Source organism: Microcaecilia unicolor, chromosome 4 (genome assembly GCF_901765095.1).
Source record: "Microcaecilia unicolor chromosome 4, aMicUni1.1, whole genome shotgun sequence".
Classification (NCBI taxonomy): Eukaryota; Metazoa; Chordata; class Amphibia; order Gymnophiona; family Siphonopidae; genus Microcaecilia; species Microcaecilia unicolor.
In genome coordinates, this window is record NC_044034.1 from 28,658,033 (window position 1) to 28,678,866 (window position 20,834).

General features: G+C 45.7%; 1 protein-coding gene across 1 annotated transcript in view; it reads right to left on the minus strand.

Annotated features, from left to right (window-relative positions):
* ALG8 (ALG8 alpha-1,3-glucosyltransferase) overlaps positions 1-20,834 on the minus strand; it is a 67,161-nt gene that overhangs the window by 13,028 nt on the left and 33,299 nt on the right. Inside the window, exons 6-10 of the mRNA XM_030200085.1 lie at positions 19,869-19,995; positions 17,844-17,947; positions 10,329-10,449; positions 7,862-8,001; positions 2,452-2,591 (exon numbers count right to left, since the gene is read on the minus strand). Coding sequence (XP_030055945.1) covers positions 2,452-2,591; positions 7,862-8,001; positions 10,329-10,449; positions 17,844-17,947; positions 19,869-19,995 — 632 coding nt within the window. The remainder of the gene's footprint in view (positions 1-2,451; positions 2,592-7,861; positions 8,002-10,328; positions 10,450-17,843; positions 17,948-19,868; positions 19,996-20,834) is intronic.

Sequence of the window (20,834 nt, forward strand, 5' to 3'; positions counted from 1 at the left end):
CCAATCAGTGTTGACAATTGCTTGTTAACATATAATCAACAGCACTGAGTGGCTTGTTATTGTTTTTAATTACCCTTCTCTAGACCCCCGCAGGACCCTTGCCCACGGAGGTGGAGAGAGGGTTTCAGAAGGCTCATAATAAGTCTCCTAAATATGACCTCTGTTTTCTGGCTCCTAATTTCCAAGGACATCCTAGGGCATCTATTCTCCCACATGATGTACTAGCGTTTAAAAGATAGTCTATTTATGTGATATAAGGTGTGAAATGAAACAGAGAAATTAACACAGAGACTAGAGAATATTGAGATAGAAATAGTCTTTTATTCTCACCAATCAGGACTTCAAGTTGGTACACACATCAGTCAGATTCTGGGTCCAACCGGCCAGAGCTTCGCCCTCTGAGATTCGTTGGGGAAAGACTCCGATTTTAGCTCAGATTTGCATTTCTTATATAGTATTTGGTCCCCATACAAGTCTATGGAGAGGGACTTTTTTATCTTAACCACAGGTCAGGTGTCCACCTGTTTCTTAATCTTTTTCCTGTCTTGTAAACTCCTAATATGGTCAACTCCTAATAGGGACTGTTGTTCCTAATCTTGTGCAACCATCTCTTCTAAGATGAAGAGATCAGTTCCATATCTTGTGACTCTGGCTGCCATTTTAACTGCAACAGACTCCATGTTCTAAACCAACCTTTTTAGGATTTTAGCCATCAATTCCTTGATCTTGGCTTTTGCACTGCTTTTGAATGTCACACTAAATTCTAATAAGGCTTACCAAGCAATCCTGCTACTGCAGGGGCTCAGCAACCAGGCCGTCATAAGTTTTTCAGGCCTAGCCAGTGCCTTTTAGCAGTTTAAGCTGTTTAAGGTATGTAAATTGACCCACCACTATTCCAGTGGATGGATCCCAAGTTGGGACACATATTAACTTGCAGGAAAAGCAAGTCCTTGCTCAGCCAGTCATAGGTTTTTAAACCTAGCTGGTATTTTTACAGCCTGAGTCCTAAAATCTGGCCTTCCACCCTTCCGGTGGGCATCCAGTGAGGGCCTCTTGCTGTACTATAATTATACATTAACCAATTAAGTTATGCGCGCTGTTATGGAACACGCATGGATTTCCACGTGGAAATCTAGGCACGATATATAGAATCTGGGGTAAGGGCTTAATGTCCTTTTTTAAAAGGACCCCTTGGTATTGTGATAAAGTCACCTCCAGGATAGTTGGGTTAAGGCAGTTTCAGTCTGAAATACAAGTCCCAGAAGGCATTGCAGGCAAGGAGCCAGAGGGTGAGATGACGAACCCGGACTGTACTCCTAGCTGCAATCAGGGAAGACATGGGTGTAAACTGGCAGGTTGTTTAGAGGGGCTGCCACTAGGTGGAAAGAGAGTTAGGAAACCCTGTGTGCAGGAGCTCATCATTGGTCTCATTAGTCTAATGCTTAACTCAGCTGGTTTGGGTGTGAGGAAGCTAATGGAAGGAGAATGATTGGTGGTGGTAGCTGAAGCCAGGGATTGATTAGGCAGGTGGGAAGGAGTCCCAGGAGTACAGTTCAGTTCAGGAGAGAGAAGCAGAAGGAGAGAAGCATTTGCAGGCTGAAAACCCTTGGGCAGGGAGGTCCCTAAAGTATTTGCAGGCTGAAAACCCTTGGGCAGGGAGGTCCCTAAAGTACTGAAGCAGGCTGAAATTCCTTGGGTGAGAGGAAGTCCCAAAAGTATTGAATTCACTGTGAAGCTGATGCAGGGGAAAACACTTGGGTAGAAGGAGTCCCTAAAATATTGAACTCTCCTGAAGGTAAAGAGGATAGAAGGTAGAAACTGCTGCTTGGTGACTGAACTGTGATGAAAGAACTGTTTGTCTTGGGAATTGAATTGCTGTTATTGTGCACTGGATAAAGAGCCCAGACTGAAGCCTGTAAGCCTGTATTGAATCCTGGTATGTGCTATGCTGCTATTGGAACTGGGTACTAGAAACCTGCATGGAATAAAAGTCCTTGAGATTGAAGTTACTGGTGGACATCTATTTCTTCATTGTACCGGCAGCCTGTGGCTGGAGGAGATTGTTCTATCCTTGGCTGCACAAGAGAGGTACCTGGTTACAGTATGTGGGCCATCCAATCTGCCCCAATACAGCACTTTGGGCAACTTGTGCTCATAACAACCCTGTTCTGTTTTTGCTTCTCTTTGGATGATTTCATGCACGAACATGTAGCAAAGCCATCTGATTCAGAGACAGCTGCAAGCGTATTTGTTAAATGCTAAAACGTAAGCAATAAGGGAATCCTGTTTCCTATCTATAAATCCAAATCATTACATTAACCAGAATAAGACAATTATTTGCACCACATCCTCAATGCGATCTACAATTACATTAAAATGCATAATACGGAATAAATACTAAGACACACTTATTTTGAATTCCGCCACGTAGTGATGCTGGCAGTTCTTTACCTGAATGGAAGAATGGCCAGGAGGATTGCTTTTTCATGCACGTGCCAGCCAAACATGAAGGAGCTTAGTGCACACAGAGTTAGACACTGAAGAAAGCCACGGGGCCCTCGTGGTTTAAACCAAAGGCAGAAGACAGAAGGCTACAAAACAAGCAGAAACAAGACCGTCAGTAATCTCTCTATATAAAACGCACCTCCAACGTTCTAATGAAGCCTCACTTTCCCAACGTTCTAAAAGTGAAGTGGCTGAGATCGCTTTTCCTCCATGAGTGTCTGCCCCGCCCATGCGTCAAACGTGATGATGTCGAGGGCGGGTCATAATGACGACAACTACACTGTAAGCAAAGAAGCCCATTGGTTAATCTCTGTTTCCACTCCCCAACATAGCCGTCATTCCCACACACTCAAAACCAAGCAAAATCGCCGCTGGAACCCGTCCCCAGCACACAGTCCCCCTCACCCACCCTCGCGCAACCGCTCGCTCAACGTTCCGCCGCCCTCCCTCTCCTCCCCGACTCCGGCCATGCTGCAGGACTGTTACTACACACGAGTGGAAGTGACCCAATCAACTACACTGTAAGCAAGGAAGCCCATCGGTTAATCTCTGTTTCCACTCACCAACACAGCCGTCATTCCCATACACTCAAAATCAAGCACACCTAGGAGCTGCTGATCCACATTGTCGTTTTTTTTTTTTCCTTCTTCCATCTGAAACACGTCTAAAGCTGTTTCTACTGGATAAACTGCGCCTTAACAGGTAAAGGACAAAAGGTTTTTGTTTTTGGAGTCTTACTGCACACCTTTTTTATTTGAAAGCTTCCCATCTGTACATATGAATATCATGAAATCTAAATTAAATATCACTAAAACAGCTTTAAAAATTATTCTACCTGGTAGAAACAGCAATTTTAAACTCTGTATTTTCAGATCATTTGTCAACAATACAAACTTTATCCAGGTAAGTGCCCGTGGCTGCGTCAGCCCTGCTGTTGCCTGTCAATGTGTGTCACTGAAAGAGTATGAGGGAGCTCCAGCTGCCTGTGGGTCAGGACAGGACTAAGCTGCTGGACGCCAGAAGCAGTGTCTCCTTAAGTTGACAGCAAATAGCAACCCCCCCACCACCACCACCAAGCAGGGAGGGGACAGGACCGTGGAACTGGGAGGGAAAGGGACCCTTGAACTGGTAGGGGGACCCTGGAACTGGGAGGGGGACTATGGAACTGGGAGGGAGGGAGGGAAGGTGACCCTGGAACTGGGATGGTGGGGACCCTGAAACTCTGAGGGAGGGTGGGGGGGACCCTGAAACTGGAAGGGAGGAGGGAGGGGCCCCTGGCACACACTCTGATTCTCACACACACACTCTCTCTCTCTCTCACGGACACACTCACACCCAGTCTCACTCTCTCTCTGTCACACACACACACTCGCACATTCACTCTCTCTCACAGTCAATCTCACACACACTCTCTCTCAAACATACACACTCCGAGGAAAACCTTGCTAGCGCCCGTTTCATTTCTGTCAGAAACGGGCCTTTTTCACTAGTCTATTAATAAAAAGCAGAACCGCTGCTTATATGGACTTGGGAATCACATGTGCTGTAGACAGTAAGGGAAGAAGGGTATTTTGCAGGCTACAGTAGCTCTTTATTTATATGTTACATTTGTATTCCACATTTTCCCACCTATTTGCAGGCTCAAGTTGGCTTACATAATACCGTAAAGGCGTTCACCAGTCGGTAGATAACAAATATAGGTTGTATAGTGGTCGAATGAGGTAGGTGTGTGTCAGACACCTTGAAGTTCGAAAGGGGATGAAGACTGTATATTGTCCATTACGATCATTGGTTGTGCTGTGTTGCTGGGTGTTGGGAGTTATGTTGGATCGGGGGGTAAGCCTCTTTGAAGAGATTGGTTTTCAGTGTTGGTCTTCCTGTTTGGACCTCTGAAAACTGTTATTTAGAGGTCCATATTGCATGAATGTCCAAATCCCTATTTTATAAAGCCATCCGTAAGGCAGGAGGTGTGCGGTCTGGGTGGGACTAGGGAGGGCTCAAAAATGGACATCCAACTTTGATTGCATAAGAGGAAGGGCCTTCAATGTTCAAAAATACGGACCTCAGTATTTAGACCTAGTACTTGGCATGTCCAGTTTACAGGAAGGTGCTCCAACTGAGAAGTTCTCCACTGGAGGGAGTAAGGGAAGTCACAGCTACAGTGGGATTTGAACCCGCAACCTCTCTGCAGCCACAAAGAACTCAACTTCCTTTGTTTTGTCCTGTTCATAGTTCCTCTTCTACTTCTATCCCTCTGCCTGTCGGCGTACCTCAGGGTTCTGTTCTTGGTCCCCTCCTCTTTTCTATCTACACTTCTTCCCTTGGTTCATTAATCTCTTCCCATGGCTTTTCCTACCATCTCTATGCTGATGACTCCCAAATCTACCTTTCTACCCCTGATATCTCACCTTGCATCCAAACCAAAGTTTCAGCGGGCTTGTCTGACATTACTGTCTGGATGTCTCAATGCCACCTGAAATTAAACATGACCAAAACCGAGCTTCTCATTTTTCCCCCCAAACCCACCTCCCCACTCCCCCCCGTTTTCTATTTCTGTTGATGGCTCTCTCATTCTCCCTGTCTCCTCAGCTCGAAACCTTGGGGTCATCTTTGACTCTTCTCTCTCCTTCTCTGCTCATATCCAGCAGATCGCCAAGACCTGTCGTTTCTTTCTTTACAACATCCGTAAAATCCGCCCCTTTCTTTCTGAACACTCTACCAAAACCCTCATCCACACCCTTGCCACCTCTCGTTTAGACTACTGCAATCTGCTTCTTGCTGGCTTCCCACTTAGTCACCTCTCCCCTCTCCAATCGGTTCAAAACTCTGCTGCCCGTCTCGTCTTCCGCCAGGGTCGCTTTACTCTTACTACCCCCCCTCCTCAAGTCGCTTCACTGGCTCCCTATCAGTTTTCGCATCCTGTTCAAACTTCTTCTACTAACCTATAAATGTACTCAGTCTGCTGCTCCCCAGTATCTCTCCACACTCGTCCTTCCCTACACCCCTTCCCGTGCACTCCGCTCCATGGATAAATCCTTCTTATCTGTTCCCTTCTCCACTACTGCCAACTCCAGACCGCGCCTTCTGTCTCGCTGCACCCTACACCTGGAATAAACTTCCTGAGCCCCTACGTCTTGCCCCATCCTTGGCCACCTTTAAATCTAGACTGAAAACCCACCTCTTTAACATTGCTTTTGACTCGTAACCACTTGTAACCACTCGCCTCCACCTACTCTCCTCTCCTCCTTCCTGTACACATTAATTGATTTGATTTGCTTACTTTATTTTTTGTCTATTAGATTGTAAGCTCTTTGAGCAGGGACTGTCTTTCTTCTATGTTTGTGCAGCACTGCATATGCCTTGTAGCACTATAGAAATGCTAAATAGTAGTAGTAGTAGTTTGACTGTTTATAAAATGGATGTTCATGCTAGAAGCAGCCAGAACTTGGATGACCATTTCTCATGTATTTTAGAACAGGCTGTCGGCAGATCCTGTTCCAAAAAACAAGCGACACGGACGACCATATTCTGAGTCAGACATTCTTTCTAAAATTCCACTTCACATATGATGGAGAAAGTACACAAACCATCTCAGTATCATCACCACAGTGGCATTTGTTATGGGGTTGTAAGCGGTTGTGGGGTTTGAATTTTGTTATGTATTTAAAGATAGGTTTTAACTGATACTCTGCTGTTTATAGTGTCTTTGGATGTGGGGTAATGATGTAGTTAATGTAACAAAAGCTTTGTGGTTTTTATTTTTTGTTACATTTGTACCCCGCGCTTTCCCACTCATGGCGGCAATGGAGGGTTAAGTGACTTGCCCAGAGTCACACTCACAGAAACAGAAGCCTGCGCAGCCTTCTACATGGAATGTTGCTAGTGGAATAGCAACATTCCATGTAGAATCTCAAATAGTAGCAACATTCCATGTAGAATCTCCAATAGTAGCAACATTCCACGTAGAATGTCAAATGGTATCAACAACATCTCAATAGTAGCAACATTCCACATAGAATCTCCAATAGTAGCAACATTCCATGTAGAATCTCCAATAGTAGCAACATTCCATGTAGAATCTCCAATAGTATCTATTTTATTTTTGTTACATTTGTACCCTGCGCTTTCCCACTCATGGCAGGCTCAATGCGGCTTACATGGGGCAATGGAGGGTTAAGTGACTTGCCCAGAGACACAAGGAGCTGCCTGTGCCTGAAGTGGGAATGGAACTCAGTTCCTCAGGACCAAAGTCCACCACCCTAACCACTAGGCCACTCCTCCACTCCGATTATGTGTGTACATTCTAAGCTGTCTTGAACTTTTGAATTTGTTTCCATGAAACAGCAGAATAAGAAGAAGAAGTGAGGGTTGAACGTCAATCAAGTCTACCATTTCACTACTAAGCATTCCATGGCTCTCTCATCCCACCCCCTTCATGTGTAACAACCTTGCAAGTGTTATATACCATGAAATAGAGACACACGTGCCCTACTAAGAGAGGGAACAAATTGCCAACCCCACTTTTTCAATCTGCTCCCCATGTCCTATATGCAACTTAAATCAGGTATGAGAACCATCTATCCCCCCTTCAATCCGTTCAGAACGCTGCCGCACGTCTTATATTCCGCCAGAACCAATATACTCATATCACCCCTCTCCTTAAGTCACTTCACTGGCTTCCGATCAGATACCGCATACAATTCAAGCTTCTACTCCTTACCTACAAATGCACCCGGTCTGCGGCTCCTCACTGCCTCTCTACCCTCATCTCCCCCTATGTCCCCGCCCGTAACCTCCGCTCTCAGGACAAATCCCTCCTCTCAGTACCCTTCTCCACCACTGCCAACTCCAGGCTCCGCTCATTCTGCCTTGCCTCACCCTATGCCTGGAACAATCTTCCTCAACCCCTACGCCAAGCCCCCTCCCTACCTATCTTCAAATCTCTGCTTAAAACTCACCTCTTCAATGCTGCCTTCGGCACCTAACCTTTCGAGAAATATAGTTTGCCCTATCAGATTGACTCTACACTTGTCTTTAGGTTGTACACCTGTCTTTTAGATTGTAAGCTCCTTTAGCAGGGACCGTCCTTCCATGTTAAATTGTACAGCGCTGCGTAACCCTAGTAGCGCTTTAGAAATGTTAAGTAGTAGTAGTAACTAGCAGCAATTTCCCTCCCCCCAACTAACTCCTTCTAGAGCAGTTTTAATGCCAAGGATTGACTTTCTGCTTGGATGGTTTAGGCATTCATATCCTTGCTACAAAAAGGCAATACTGTTGAGATAAAGCAAATCCTCTGGGATGTGAGGGGAAAGGAAACATAAATAAAAGCAGTAAGGTGATGTTTGTTCACGGTTACCATTATAGAGATGAAGGTGCAGATTAACGTTGCCAGTGGAGTCACAGTGGGAAGGACCGTGTGTTGGAACTCCTGAACCAATCCTCCCGTCATCGAGGCTGTAGGGATCTTGTCAGCATCCAGAAACTTGAACTTCATACCTAGTGATAAAATATGACACAGTTACACGATAAAGAGAAGAGAATCAGGAGAAAAGGTCTACAATAACACGCAAGTAGCACAAACAGCAATGGTGATCCAGGGAATGACGAGCAGACGAGCATTCACCAAAACAGATTTTATTGAAGAGGGATCCAACTTGGCCAAGTTTAGGCTTTGCTTTTGTCAGGGATCACCAAACTCAAACAAATTCTGAAATGTTTGCTAAAATACATCAGCTCAGAATCAATTTCATAAACAAAGCGTGGGTACAAGGAACTTCCAACAAAGTGGGGTAACGTATCTTCCTTGTTGCCTCTGCCCAGCTACAATTTTAGATAAGGATCTGTCAATAGAGCATGTGTACGAGCCGACATATGCAGCTGGAGTGTTCAGTTCACAAATATGCATTTTACAAAAACTGGATGGCATGGACCCAGAAGCTTCCATGTGATGGTGTCAACACTTACTATATTTTTATGCATCTAATATACATAAGAATACAACACATGCAAATTGCGTGTCTATGTAAAAATAAACTTAACGTACCCACGCATATATCACGTGGTAAACTAGTTTATTTTTCTAAGGTCCTTTTTTTTTTAAAGGTCTTTGCAGGCATTATTAGTGCACAAAACCTGCAAAAAAAAAGAAAACCTTAAAAGAAAATGAAAAGGTCCTAAAACAAACGAGCTATGGAGTGCAAGGGGTAGGCACAGTTTGAAAAACATGCATAATGTGCGCGTTATGGGCTGGATTCAGGAAACTGTTCCCAAATTTAGGTGTGTTTCTCTGTCCATAATATCTGCTCACATAATTATAATATATTACAATTTTTTTTACACAATTTATCATTATATATTTACAAATGTGCAATACTATTATGAATGTCCATATATGTTTGGCTATATATTTTATTAAGGTAGATATATTTTATTTGACATCTCTTAATATTATGTTTTTAAAAATCTTTTCAATTTGTCCTGTGTTTCTTGTAGAAAGTTGTTTGTGACCCCTGAGGCAGGCGCTTTGGCACCGAAACACGGACCGTGTCGGGTCCTTGATATGAACATTCTGAATAAACTGTTTTTTGAAATACTATCTCCCTATTGGTTTGCGCATTTGTCAGCCTCTACTTTTGCTGTTTTGCCCAAATTTAGGTGCCAGAAATATCCGCGTGAAACTTGTATTCTATAAATGGCACGCCGCGAAAAGCGCCCTTTTTAGATTAGCGTCCACCGCCCAATTCCTGTGCCCAATTTTGAGCGTGAGAATTTACACCTGTTGAAACCTGGTGCGGATCCTGGCGTGCAAGTTGGGCACGGAACCCTGGAATTCTAACACACACTGCACCTAAATGTTCGGAACACCCCATGCCCCTCCCACGGCCACGCCACTTTTTGGGCTATGCATGAGACACTTTGGGCAGATGTGTGTGTAAGTCCAAATTAGTGCCAATTAATGTCAATAATTAGTGTTAATTGGCTCGTTAACTAATTTATGTGTGAATCCACCCTGTGCAGCGAAGTTTAGGCAACTTACATAGAATCCAGATTCACCATAAATTGCTGTTGCTGTTTCTCGAGAAAGGAGCTGTTTCAAGTCCAGTAGGTGGAATTATTTATCAAGCCCCTGACGCAGCCCTTTAGGAGGGCGAAATGCGGCTGTGTTGGGCTCATAACCATTTTGAAACTTTTGTAACAAATAAATTAATCTTTTAATGAAAGTTTTTTGGCGATTTGCCTCTTTTTTTAAATTCCATGCTGGATTTTATGAGTCGCCTGCCTACCTGCTTTCTTGGGCCATTTTACAAACTTGCACTTGTCAGTGCCTGCAGTTTTAACACAGTTTCATTCTGAAGATAGAAACCAACTACGTGGGATTGAGGAGAATGGCTGCCTTAACCCCTCGTGTATATAGGCTCTATCGGAAACAAGCCCCTTCTGGCAGAAAAATAAAGACACGACGAGGGGTGCAACCTAATAAGTGACCCCTTATCTTAAAATGCATTAAATTCATTTATTAGAAATGAATGCCTTTCCTTCAGCATGGGAAGAGGAGGGATGGGATGGGACTATATTATGTAAATGACTGGCTATACTATTGTTTGCGTTGTACATTTGATACATAACAGTAAACATTGTTCTGCTATTACGATGCAATAAAGAGATTTAGACTTGAACCTTGAGAATAGACATTATGTTTTAGCTTTGCCAAGTATTTTAAATGAACTCTCAGTCAAAAATAGTTAGATGTGGATTTCAAATACGCATTCCGTTGTTTATAGACAAAAGTATGGCTTTGCAGATATATTTAAATGATACAATACCAATGATCAATAGACTTTTATCCACAGCATTGTATAATGCCCAGAAATTGGGAGCCCAATAAGCGTGACAAAGGCCTCTCTTGAAAGGAAAAAGTCGAGAGAGTACTTGGGGCAGTTGACCCTAAAATGAAATGAAGAGAGTTATTTGTATACCTAAATTTCCAAGTTTATTTCAGCTTTGATATACCACTCAATCAGTGGGCTCTCTGGGTGGTTTACAGTACACTACTATCAGTGGTGTAGCCAGGATTTTTTTTTTTTTTACAGGGGGTGCATCTCCCCCCCCCCCCCCCCATACCTTAAAATCCTTTCTGCCGCAGTCTTCACCCAGGCATGGGCACTCATAGGCTGCCTGCAGCCTGCACCAGGACTTCCTCTGTCAATCGTCCTGCTCTTCACAAAACAGGAAATTGCATCAGAAGGGGTCGTGACGGTTCAGGGAGGAAGTCCTGGTGCAGGCTGCTGCCTGGGTGAAGACTGAAGCAGAGAGGATTTTCAGGTGGGGATGGGGGGCTAGGTCTGACAAGGGGTGCATTCGCAACACACGCATCTAGTTTAAATATGCCACTGACTAATATATGGGGAGAAGACAAAGAAACAGAACTACATATCATACGTCTCATCTGCCTGCAACCTCGGAATCATCTTCGACTCCTCCCTCTCCTTCTCTGCGCATATCCAGCAGATTGCCAAGACCTGTCGCTTCTTCCTCTATAACATCAGCAAAATTCGCCCTTTCCTCTCTGAGCACACTACCCGAACTCTCATCCACTCTCTCATTACCTCTCGCCTTGACTACTGCAACCTACTCCTCACTGGCCTCCCACTTTGCCATCTATCCCCCCTTCAGTCCGTTCAGAACTCTGCTGCACGTCTTATCTTCCGCCTGGACCGGTACAGTCATATCACCCCTCTCCTCAAGTCACTTCACTGGCTTCCGATCAGGTACCGCATACAGTTCAAGCTTCTCCTACTCACCTACAAATGCACTCGATCTGCAGCCCCTCTTTACCTCTCTACCCTCATCTCCCCTTACGTTCCTACCCGTAACCTCCGTTCTCAAGACAAATCCCTCCTTTCAGTACCCTTCTCCACCACTGCCAACTCCAGGCTCCGCCCTTTCTGCCTCGCCTCACCCCATGCCTGGAATAAATTCCCTGAGCCCATACGCCAGGCCCCCTCCCTGCCCATCTTCAAATCCTTGCTCAAAGCCCACCTCTTCAATGTCGCCTTCGGCACCTAACCACCATACCTCTATTTAGGAAATCTAGACTGCCCCAACTTGACATTTCACCCATTAGATTGTAAGCTCCTTGGAGGAGGGACTGTCCTTTTTGTTAATCTGTACAGTGCTGTGTAACCCTAGTAGCGTTCTAGACATGTTAAGTAGTAGTAGTAGTAGTATAGGAAAGAAAAAGGTAAAGTGTGTGCAGATTAAAGGCAGCATACTCTCTGGACGCCCCACCCAAGGGCCAGCAGGATGCAAGACTAAACCCCCCCCCCCACAAAAGTCAACTCTGCTGGTTATGTTGTAGTGTGGGATGCCTTGGCATGTCCTATATGTCTCTCAAAATGGCTGACACAATGTTTCTGAAACTCACAAAAGTAATCACACACAAAGTCCTCAGGTCCAAATTTTTTTTTTTTTTAATGGTTCAGAAAAAAACAGGCAAAATGAACATGTAAAAAATAGTCAACTGTGAAAGCCAGAAGGATGCTGGGGGAATAGGGAGAGGAATGGCCTGCAGGAAAAAGGAGATGATAATGCATCTGTGTAAGTCTTTGGTGAGACTCCATTTAGAGTACTGTGTACAGTTCTGGAGATCACGTCTTCAAAAACAAACAGGATGGTCCAGAGGGTGGCTAATAAAATGGTCAGTGGTCTTCGTCATAGAACGTATAGGAACAGATTTAACGGTCTCAATACGTATTCTCTGAAGAAAGGCAGGAGAGGGGAGATATGACAGAGATAGTTAAATGCTTGTGTGGAATAAAAGCACAGGAGGCGACTCTCTTGCAACTGAAAGGAAGGTCTGGAACGAGGGGGCAAAGGATGAAGGTGAAAGGGGTTAGAGTCAGAAGTCACCTAAGGAAATACTTCTTTACAGAAAGGGTGGTAGTTACGTGGAACAGCCTTCTCAGTGTCGGGGGTAGAGAAAAAGACTGTATCTAAATTCCAAAAAGCATAGGACAAGCACATAGAACTGTTAGGGAGAGGAAGAAATAGTAGATGGTATGGATGGGCAGACCGGATAGGCTATTTGGTCTTTATTTGCTATCATTTTGTGTTTTGTGCTGCAGGAGACTCCAGACTCCGTTCCTTTTATCTTGCCACACCTTATGCCTGGAATAGACTCCCTGAGCCATTACGTCAAGCTCCATCCCTGGCCGCCTTCAAATCCGGGCTAAAGGCCTACCTGTTTGATGCTGCTTTTAATTCCTAACGTCATCTGCTCGTAACCGTTATCTTGTCTTCCTCTCTTCAATAGTCCCTTCCCATTTGTCCTATCTGTCTGTCCCACCCTTATCCCTTATTTGTCCTGTCTGTCTGTCCTATTAGATTGTAAGCTCTCTTGAGCAGGGACCATCTTTTCTACATGTTAAATTGTGAAGCGCTGCGTACAACTGGTAGCGCTATAGAAATGATCTACAGTAGTAGTAGTAGGAGAGAGACTTGGGCCAGCTCAATGGATGTTCAAAGTCTGTCCTGTGGAGAATTTACTCAAGTGATTAATTGTTTTGCACTCTTCCAAATTATAAAGGAGACTGAAAAGGGGAAACTCCTCTGCTGTTACCTCCTCCCACGGCCTGTAAATCAGAACTCTAAGGAGAAAAATATGTACTCTAATATAGACTGTAAGCGCTAAACTCTATGGCAGCCCTGTGTTGCCCTGCACACTTTAAACAAATTAGTTTTGATTTTCAAATTAATGTGAAGCCAGCATCGTAGACTTTGTTCGCTTAGTGACTACTTTACATTATCAATTGAAAATGGAATATTGCCTACTACACTTTAAACCACCCAATATACCACGGCATATACATCAATTCGCCACCCAGGTGTTTGTGGCGGGCAAATTAGTACTTGCAGCGACATGGAAAAAACCGAGACTGCCAGACATCTCAGTGGTATTGGAAAAACTGGAGTACATTCAATTGATGTTCAAACTGACTGCCTTAAGAAAAGGGCGTTTGATTCAGCATCAAAAGATTTAGGAACCTTATACAGCCTGGATGGCTACCACTGTAAAATCCTAATGCCATATAATTTGCGAAAGGGTGAAATAGGGGAGATGGGAAGAGGGGGGGTGGGGGGACATGGGAGTAATATCAGAAGACACATCACTGTTATTGATTAAGATTTGGCAATGTTAACGATTTGATCAGTTACTGTATTTTGGAGAATTGTAGTGTTTGAACTTTGGCTTGTATAACTTTGAAAATGCAAAATAAAAGATTTAAAAAAAAAAAAAAAAGAATGTGAAGCCATGCAAAGAGCAATTCTACAACTAGGTGCTCGCGGGCACACGACCCTTTGCGTACACAGCAAATTAGCACTTACACCATGTTTATTAGTACTTTATATCCCTCCCTACGGAATACATGTAAGTGTTCTAGCAGGCAACTGGACATTGCATGGATAGGCCTCCCAGTTACACGCATAACTGGTTCTTGATACATTTAGCTGCACGAGTTGTGTAACTTCATGAACCTAAAAGTAAGGTGCGTCAATGCCAGTTTATGATACTGAAGAAATAGCAGCACGGTTATGGATCAAGAGATGTTTTCAAAGGTGAAGGCCGACCAAACCAGTAGCGTAGCCAGGAGTTCAATTTTTAGATGGGCCTGGAGGTGGACTGGGTGGGCACGGGCCTCGCATTTCCTCTCCACCCGCTACCCTCCTTCCCCCCCACTGAACTGTTTCAAACCCAGGGCATTTGGCAGTGTTCTTCCAGATGCCGAAAGCCCTCTGCACACGGTCAGTTCTGGTAATTTTTACTGCCCTGAAGTGTCGTTCTCCCTCCAGCACCGGCGATTCCCATAGTCAGCCTTCTGCCAGCGTGCGTCGTCGGGGGCTCTCCTCAGGTGCGCGTCCCACCTTTGCGGAAAACAGGAAGTTGCAGAGTAGGTGGGATGTGCCTGAGAAGAGGCCCCGACGACGCACGCTGGCAGAAGGCTGGCTGTGGGAATCGCCGGTGCTGGAGGGAGAACGGTGCTTCAGGGCAGTAAAAGTGAGCAGACCACGCGGACGGGGAGAGCGGGCAGAAGAGGCAGGAAAAGATTGGAGCCTCGCTTGGGAGAGCTACGCCACTGGTTGGGTTGGGGCTAGTTAGGGTGGGCGGGCCTGGAGCAAACGTGGCTGGGCCTGGCCCGCCCGTGGCTACGCCCCTGGACCAAACTTACAGACAAAGACTGTAGCTAGAATATTATGTGCACAGGAGTTCAGGGAACAGAACATAAGGTAATAGATAAAGTAGCAGGGAGTTTTTGGCTGAAGAACATAACAGAAAAAGATGATAAGTGAAAAGAATGAAGTAATGTCTTTTATGAAAGGGTTTTGTGTAGAAACAGTATATAAGCAGCAGCCTGATCAGTAAATGTTTGAGACAGTCTCAGCCAATACTTTTGTATAAGCAGAACTGTACTCCTATGAGAAAATTTATTTTTAATTCTGTATACTCTATTGGTAAGTTAATAAATTACTTTTCTCATATGTGGCCTGGTCTTTTATCATTCCAATCTTTTACCGGGATATGTATTGATTATTGGGATGGTGGTAAAAAGACCTAAATCTTAATTACTATACCTGGGTGCCCAGATGCCATTACAGAATAAGGCCTTCACCGGGCGGCATCAGAACACCTTAAAGAAGGTGCCCACTTATAGAATTGCCCCCAAACGGGTATTTTGTGTAAAGCATGTTTTACACACAGAAAATGGCTCAGAAAATTGCACAGGTGTATAGATGCATCAACATTAAACGCCATCACTGCATGTAAAGTTAGGAGACCAATGTAAGTACATAAATATTGCCATACTGGGAAAGACCAAAGGTCCATCGAGCCCAGCATCCTGCTTCCAACAGTGGCCAATCCAGGTCACAAATACCCGGCAAGATCCAAAAAAAGTACAAAACATTTTATACTGCTAATCCCAGAAATAGTGGATTTTCCCCAAGTCCATTTAATCACGGTCTATGGACTTTTCCTTTAGGAAGCCGTCCAAACCTTTTTTAAACTCCGCTAAGCTAACCGCCTTTACAACATTCTCTGGCAACGAATTCCAGAGTTTAATTACACGTTGAGTGAAGACAAATGTTCTCCGATTGGTTTTAAATTTACTACATTGTAGCTTCATCGCATGCCCCCTAGTCCTAGTATTTTTGGAAAGCGTGAACAGACGCTTCACATCTACCCGTTTAACTCCACTCATTATTTTATATACCTCTATCATGTCTCCCCTCAGCCGTCTCTTCTCCAAGCTGAAGAGCCCTAGCCGCTTTAGCCTTTCCTCATGTTTGTGCGTAATTGTAGAACTTTAGCACGTAACTTATCCTATTCTACAAGTTAAGCATATAAGTGTGAGCACCCCCCTGCAGCTACACGCTATGCAACCTGCACGCTCATATTGGAGAATACCGCTGAACGTGCACATCACACAAGCACTCAAAACTAAATACAGAACAACGCTTAGTGCCGAGTCCCGCATCCAGCTCTGGGCACCAGACTTACGCCTGCTGAAACCTGGTGTAAATCTCAGCACCCAATACCATTGTGCCCAACTTTTCAGAACGCCCTTGACCCACCCGTGCTCCTGTACAAAAAAGAAAACCAGAACGGGAAAAAAAGTCCTTCACGCAATAAAAATCACAACAAGAAAAAAGTAAAGGCTGACAATTTTCTTCTTCACATGCCTCTCCCTGGTCTAGCCCCCCTTTTTGGGTTGTGCGCTATGGGGTTTAGCACCCACTGTTACAAAATAGCATGCAGCCAGATGCAAGCACAAATCCTGATTGGTGCCAATTAACATCAATAATTGGTTGCTAGCATTCAATTGGCTATTGGCTCGTTAGCCAATTAAGTTGTGCATGCATCTCGGGGGTATGCCTAACTCTGGATGCCATAAAACCCCACTATTACTATGTTTACTACAATTTGTAATATTCTACTTCTATTTACTATGTAAGCCGCATTGAACCTGCTATGTGTGGGAAATCGCGGGGTACAAATGTAATAAATAATATATAGCATCTGGGGATAAGTAGCTAAGAGGGGCATAATCAAACTGGGCGCCCATCTTTAAGGGCGTCCTGGCGAAGGGGCAGGGCATCCCGTCTTATCGAAACAAGATAGGCGGCTATCTTTCGTTTCGATAATACGGTCGGGGATGCCCAAATCTCAACATTTAGGTTGACCTTAGAGATGGCTGAACTCTGTTTTCGCCTATAATGGAAACTGAAGACGGCCATCTCAAAAACGTCCAAATCCAAGCCATTTGGTCATGGGAGGAGCCAGCATTCGTAGTACACTGGTCCTCTCTCACATGCCAGGACACCAACCGGGCACCCTAGGGGGCACTGCAGTGGACTTCACAAATTGATCCCAGGTGCATAGCTCCATTACCTTGGGTGCTGAGCCCCCCCAAATCCCACTACCCACAACTGTTCAACACTACCATAGCCCTGAAAGGGTAACGGGGGCACTTAGATGTGGGTACAGTGGGTTTCGGGTGGGTTTTGGAGGGCTCCCATTTACCACCACAAGTGTAACAGGTAGGGGAGGGATGGGCCTGGGTCCGCCTACCTGAAGTGCACTGCAGTACCCACTAAAACTGCTCCAGGGACATGCATACTGCTGTGATGGAGCTGGGTATGACATTTGAGGCTGGCATAGAGACTGGAAAAAAATGTTTTTTAATTAGTTTTTTTGGGTGGGAGGGGGTTGGTGACCACTGGGGGAGTAAGGGGAGGTCATCCCCGATTCCCTCCGGTGGTCATCTGGTCAGTTCGGGCACCTTTTCAAGGCTTGGTCCTGAACAAAAAGGGACCAAGTAAAGTCAGCCAAATGCTCGTCAGGGACGCCCTTCTTTTTTCCATTATCGGCCGAGGACGGCCATCTGTTATCCACGCCCCCATCCCACCTTCTGTACACTGCCGACATGCCCCCTTGAACTTTGGCCATCCCTGCGACGGAAGGCAGTTGAGGACGGCCAAAATCGGCTTTCGATTATGCCGATTTGGCCGACCCTGAGAGAAGGACGCCCATCTCCCAATTTGTGTCGGAAGATGGGCGCCCTTCTCTTTCGAAAATGAGCTGGTAAGTCACCCTATTTGTGACTTAATACAAACTCGCAAAGGTAAATCGTGCCGTCATCTAATACGTTATTAGCAAGTCACACCATCAAAGACGTTGTTCAAAAGTCACAGTCACGTGACGTGCAGTATGCACATTTTCATCGTTAAACACAACTTTGAGTGTTAAGAAAGAAGCAGAAGAGAGGCATTTTCTTACTTACCAGAACTATGAAGGGCCCCAGGGAAAGGGCAAACACGAAGCAGACAATCAAAGCCAGAGAAACTGCACGCAGGAAGCTGAAACTGTGCCATCTGACAGATCCATCTAAACAAAATCAGCATAGAGGCAGCTAAGTATACGCGTTTATCATCCAAAAGTCAACCCACAGAATAGCAGAAACATTCTTTACACAGCAGTGTATAACAATATAGGAGTGAACAAATATAGCATTTCCTGATCTAGTTATTTGGATTTATTTACCGCCTTTTTAAAGGAATTCACTCAAGGTGGTGCACAGCAAGAATAAGTCAAAAGTAAGCAATAGACAATTACAACAGTAAAAATATTCAAATACAAAGTATGGCATGGAGGGGCATAATCGAACCGGGTGCCCAAGTTTTCCTGAGGCCATCCTCGCAGGACGTCCCCGCGAAGGGGCGGGGAAACCCGTATTATCGAAACAAGATGGGCGTCCATCTTTCGTTTCGATAATACGGTCAGGGACGCCCAAATCTCAACATTTAGGTCGACCTTAGAGATGTTCGTCCTTAGAGATGGTCATACTCGGTTTTCGGCGATAATGGAAACCAAGGAAGCCCATCTCAGAAATGACCAAATCCAAGCCATTTGGTCGTGGGAGGAGCCAGCATTCGTAGTGCACTGGTCCCCCTGACATGCCAGGACACCAACCGGGCACCCTAGGGGGCATTGCAGTGGACTTCAGAAAAAGCTCCCAGGTGCATAGCTCCCTTACCTTGGGTGCTGAGCACCCCAACGCCCCCTAAAACCCACTCCCCACAACTGTATACCCATAGTCCTTAGGGATGAAGGGGGGCACCTACATGTGGGTACTGTGGGTTTGTGGTGGGTTTTGGAGGGCTCACATTTACCACCACAAGTGTCACAACGAAGCTAGGGCTCTTCTGCTTGGAGAAGAGACAGCTGAGGGGAGATATGAGAGAGGTCTATAAAGTACTGGACGGAGTGAATTGCTTATTTACTCTTTCCAAAATTAAAAGGACTAGGGGGCCACTTCAGAACACGGGCCACTGAGATTGGGGGGGGGGGGGGGGGGGGGGAGGGGAGCCAAGTATGCAGATGGCAAGGAATGAGGAGAGCAGAACGAGGAAGTAATTTGGGTGGGACAAGAATTTAGACCTCCATAGAGAATTCATGTTTGCATTGAGAAACCTGGACACTGGAATTTATACCTGCTCCAAGGCACACCTAAGTACTTGATGTAGGGGCAATTGTAAACCCTGACATGCCTGGTCTTCATGTGGTCAGCTCCCCCCCCCCGATCCCAGCTTCCCCAGCCCTCCCGATATCACACTCTACCCTCGACAGCACACAACTGCCACTTTGGACACTTGGTGGCCTTGAGAGGGAAGTGAGTGGGCATCACTCCTACCCCACTAGAACCAAGGAGCCCTGGTAAGCACGTTGGGGGGGGGGGGGCTGCCACGTGGCATCTCTCAAGGGTATATCTTTGTGGGGGGGTATGTGTTGTGTCGGGAAATGGGTGTTGTGTGTTTTCAGGGGCTCAAGCGTCATGTTGGGGGGAGGCTTGTGCTGTCGAGGACTCCGGTGTCATGAGGGGAGGGTGGGGAAGCTGGTATTGGGATGGGGATATGATGCTATGATTGTGCAGCTGCCATTTTTGAAAACTGCTCCCACATCTATGGGGTTGGAGGGGGGTGAAGTATGTTTCGCCCCCTCCACCTTTCTAAAACTGATGTTCCCTCTGGACGTAGAGGGAGTTGAATGTGAATTTGCTCAGCTCCTATTTTACACAGCCTCTTGTAAAACAGTACGGGAATTCCCCATATCCTGGACTTAGACATCTGAATTCCTCTCTACACAGCCTTTCTAAAATGCCAGTCCACGTGTCTTTATAAGAGTGCCTAAATAGGTGCCTACTTGCCATCTTACAAAATTATCTGTGTAGTCACACTGGCAACCTTCACCTATCCCACAGAAAAGACTGATTCACCACACAGGATTTACAGAAATCACGTTACCTTACCTGGCTTGAACGCAGTGAAGCAATAGGATCGCAGTAAATACACACCATACGCTGGGGCAACGTAGAGGTAAATGTGTTTCAGGTTAAGGAGCACAGCGAAGAGTAAGGCTCCTTCCAAATATCTTTTCTGTCAGATTAAAAACAATAACAGATCGTTTCTTACATAAAATAAGCTGGTGATCTTGGTCCAGTTTTACTGTATTTTTCGGACTATAAGACGCACTTTTTTCCTCCCAAATTTGGGAGGAAAATGGGGGGGGTGCGTCTTATAGTCCGATTGTAGCCTCCCTCCCTCAGTTACAGGCACCTCCCTCCCTCAGTTACAGGCACCCCTCTCTGCCTCCGTTACAGGCATCTCCCTCCCTCTGTTACAGGCATTTCCCTCCCTCCGTTACAGGCACCCCTTTTGGGCGGGACCAGAGAGCTGAGAGAGAGAAGGCTGGCTGAGTGAAGAGCGACGTGCACGCTGAAGCGCTGCTGCTACCGCGAGTCACACCGACGAGGTGAGGAGTTTTAAAATTCCAACGGAGGGAGGGAGGGAGGGAGCCTGTAACGGAGGGAGATGCCTGTAACGGAGGAAGGGAGGGTGCCTGGAACGGAGGGAGGGTGCCTGTAACGGAGGGAGATGCCTGTAACGGAGGAAGGGAGATGCCTGTAACGGAGGAAGGGAGGTGCCTGTAACGGAGGGAGATGCCTGTAACGGAGGGAGGGAGGTGCCTGTAACGGAGGGAGGGAGGTGCCTGTAACGGAGGGAGGGAGGTGCCTGTAACGGAGGGAGGGGGGCCTGGAACGGAGGGAGATGCCTGTAACGGAGGAAGGGAGGTGCCTGTAACGGAGGGAGGGTGCCTGGAACAGGGAGGGGGGCCTGTAACTATTTTTTGGACTATAAGATGCACTTTTTCTTTCCTCCAAATTTGGGAGGAAAACCTAGGTGCGTCTTATAGTCCGAAAAATACGGTATATATT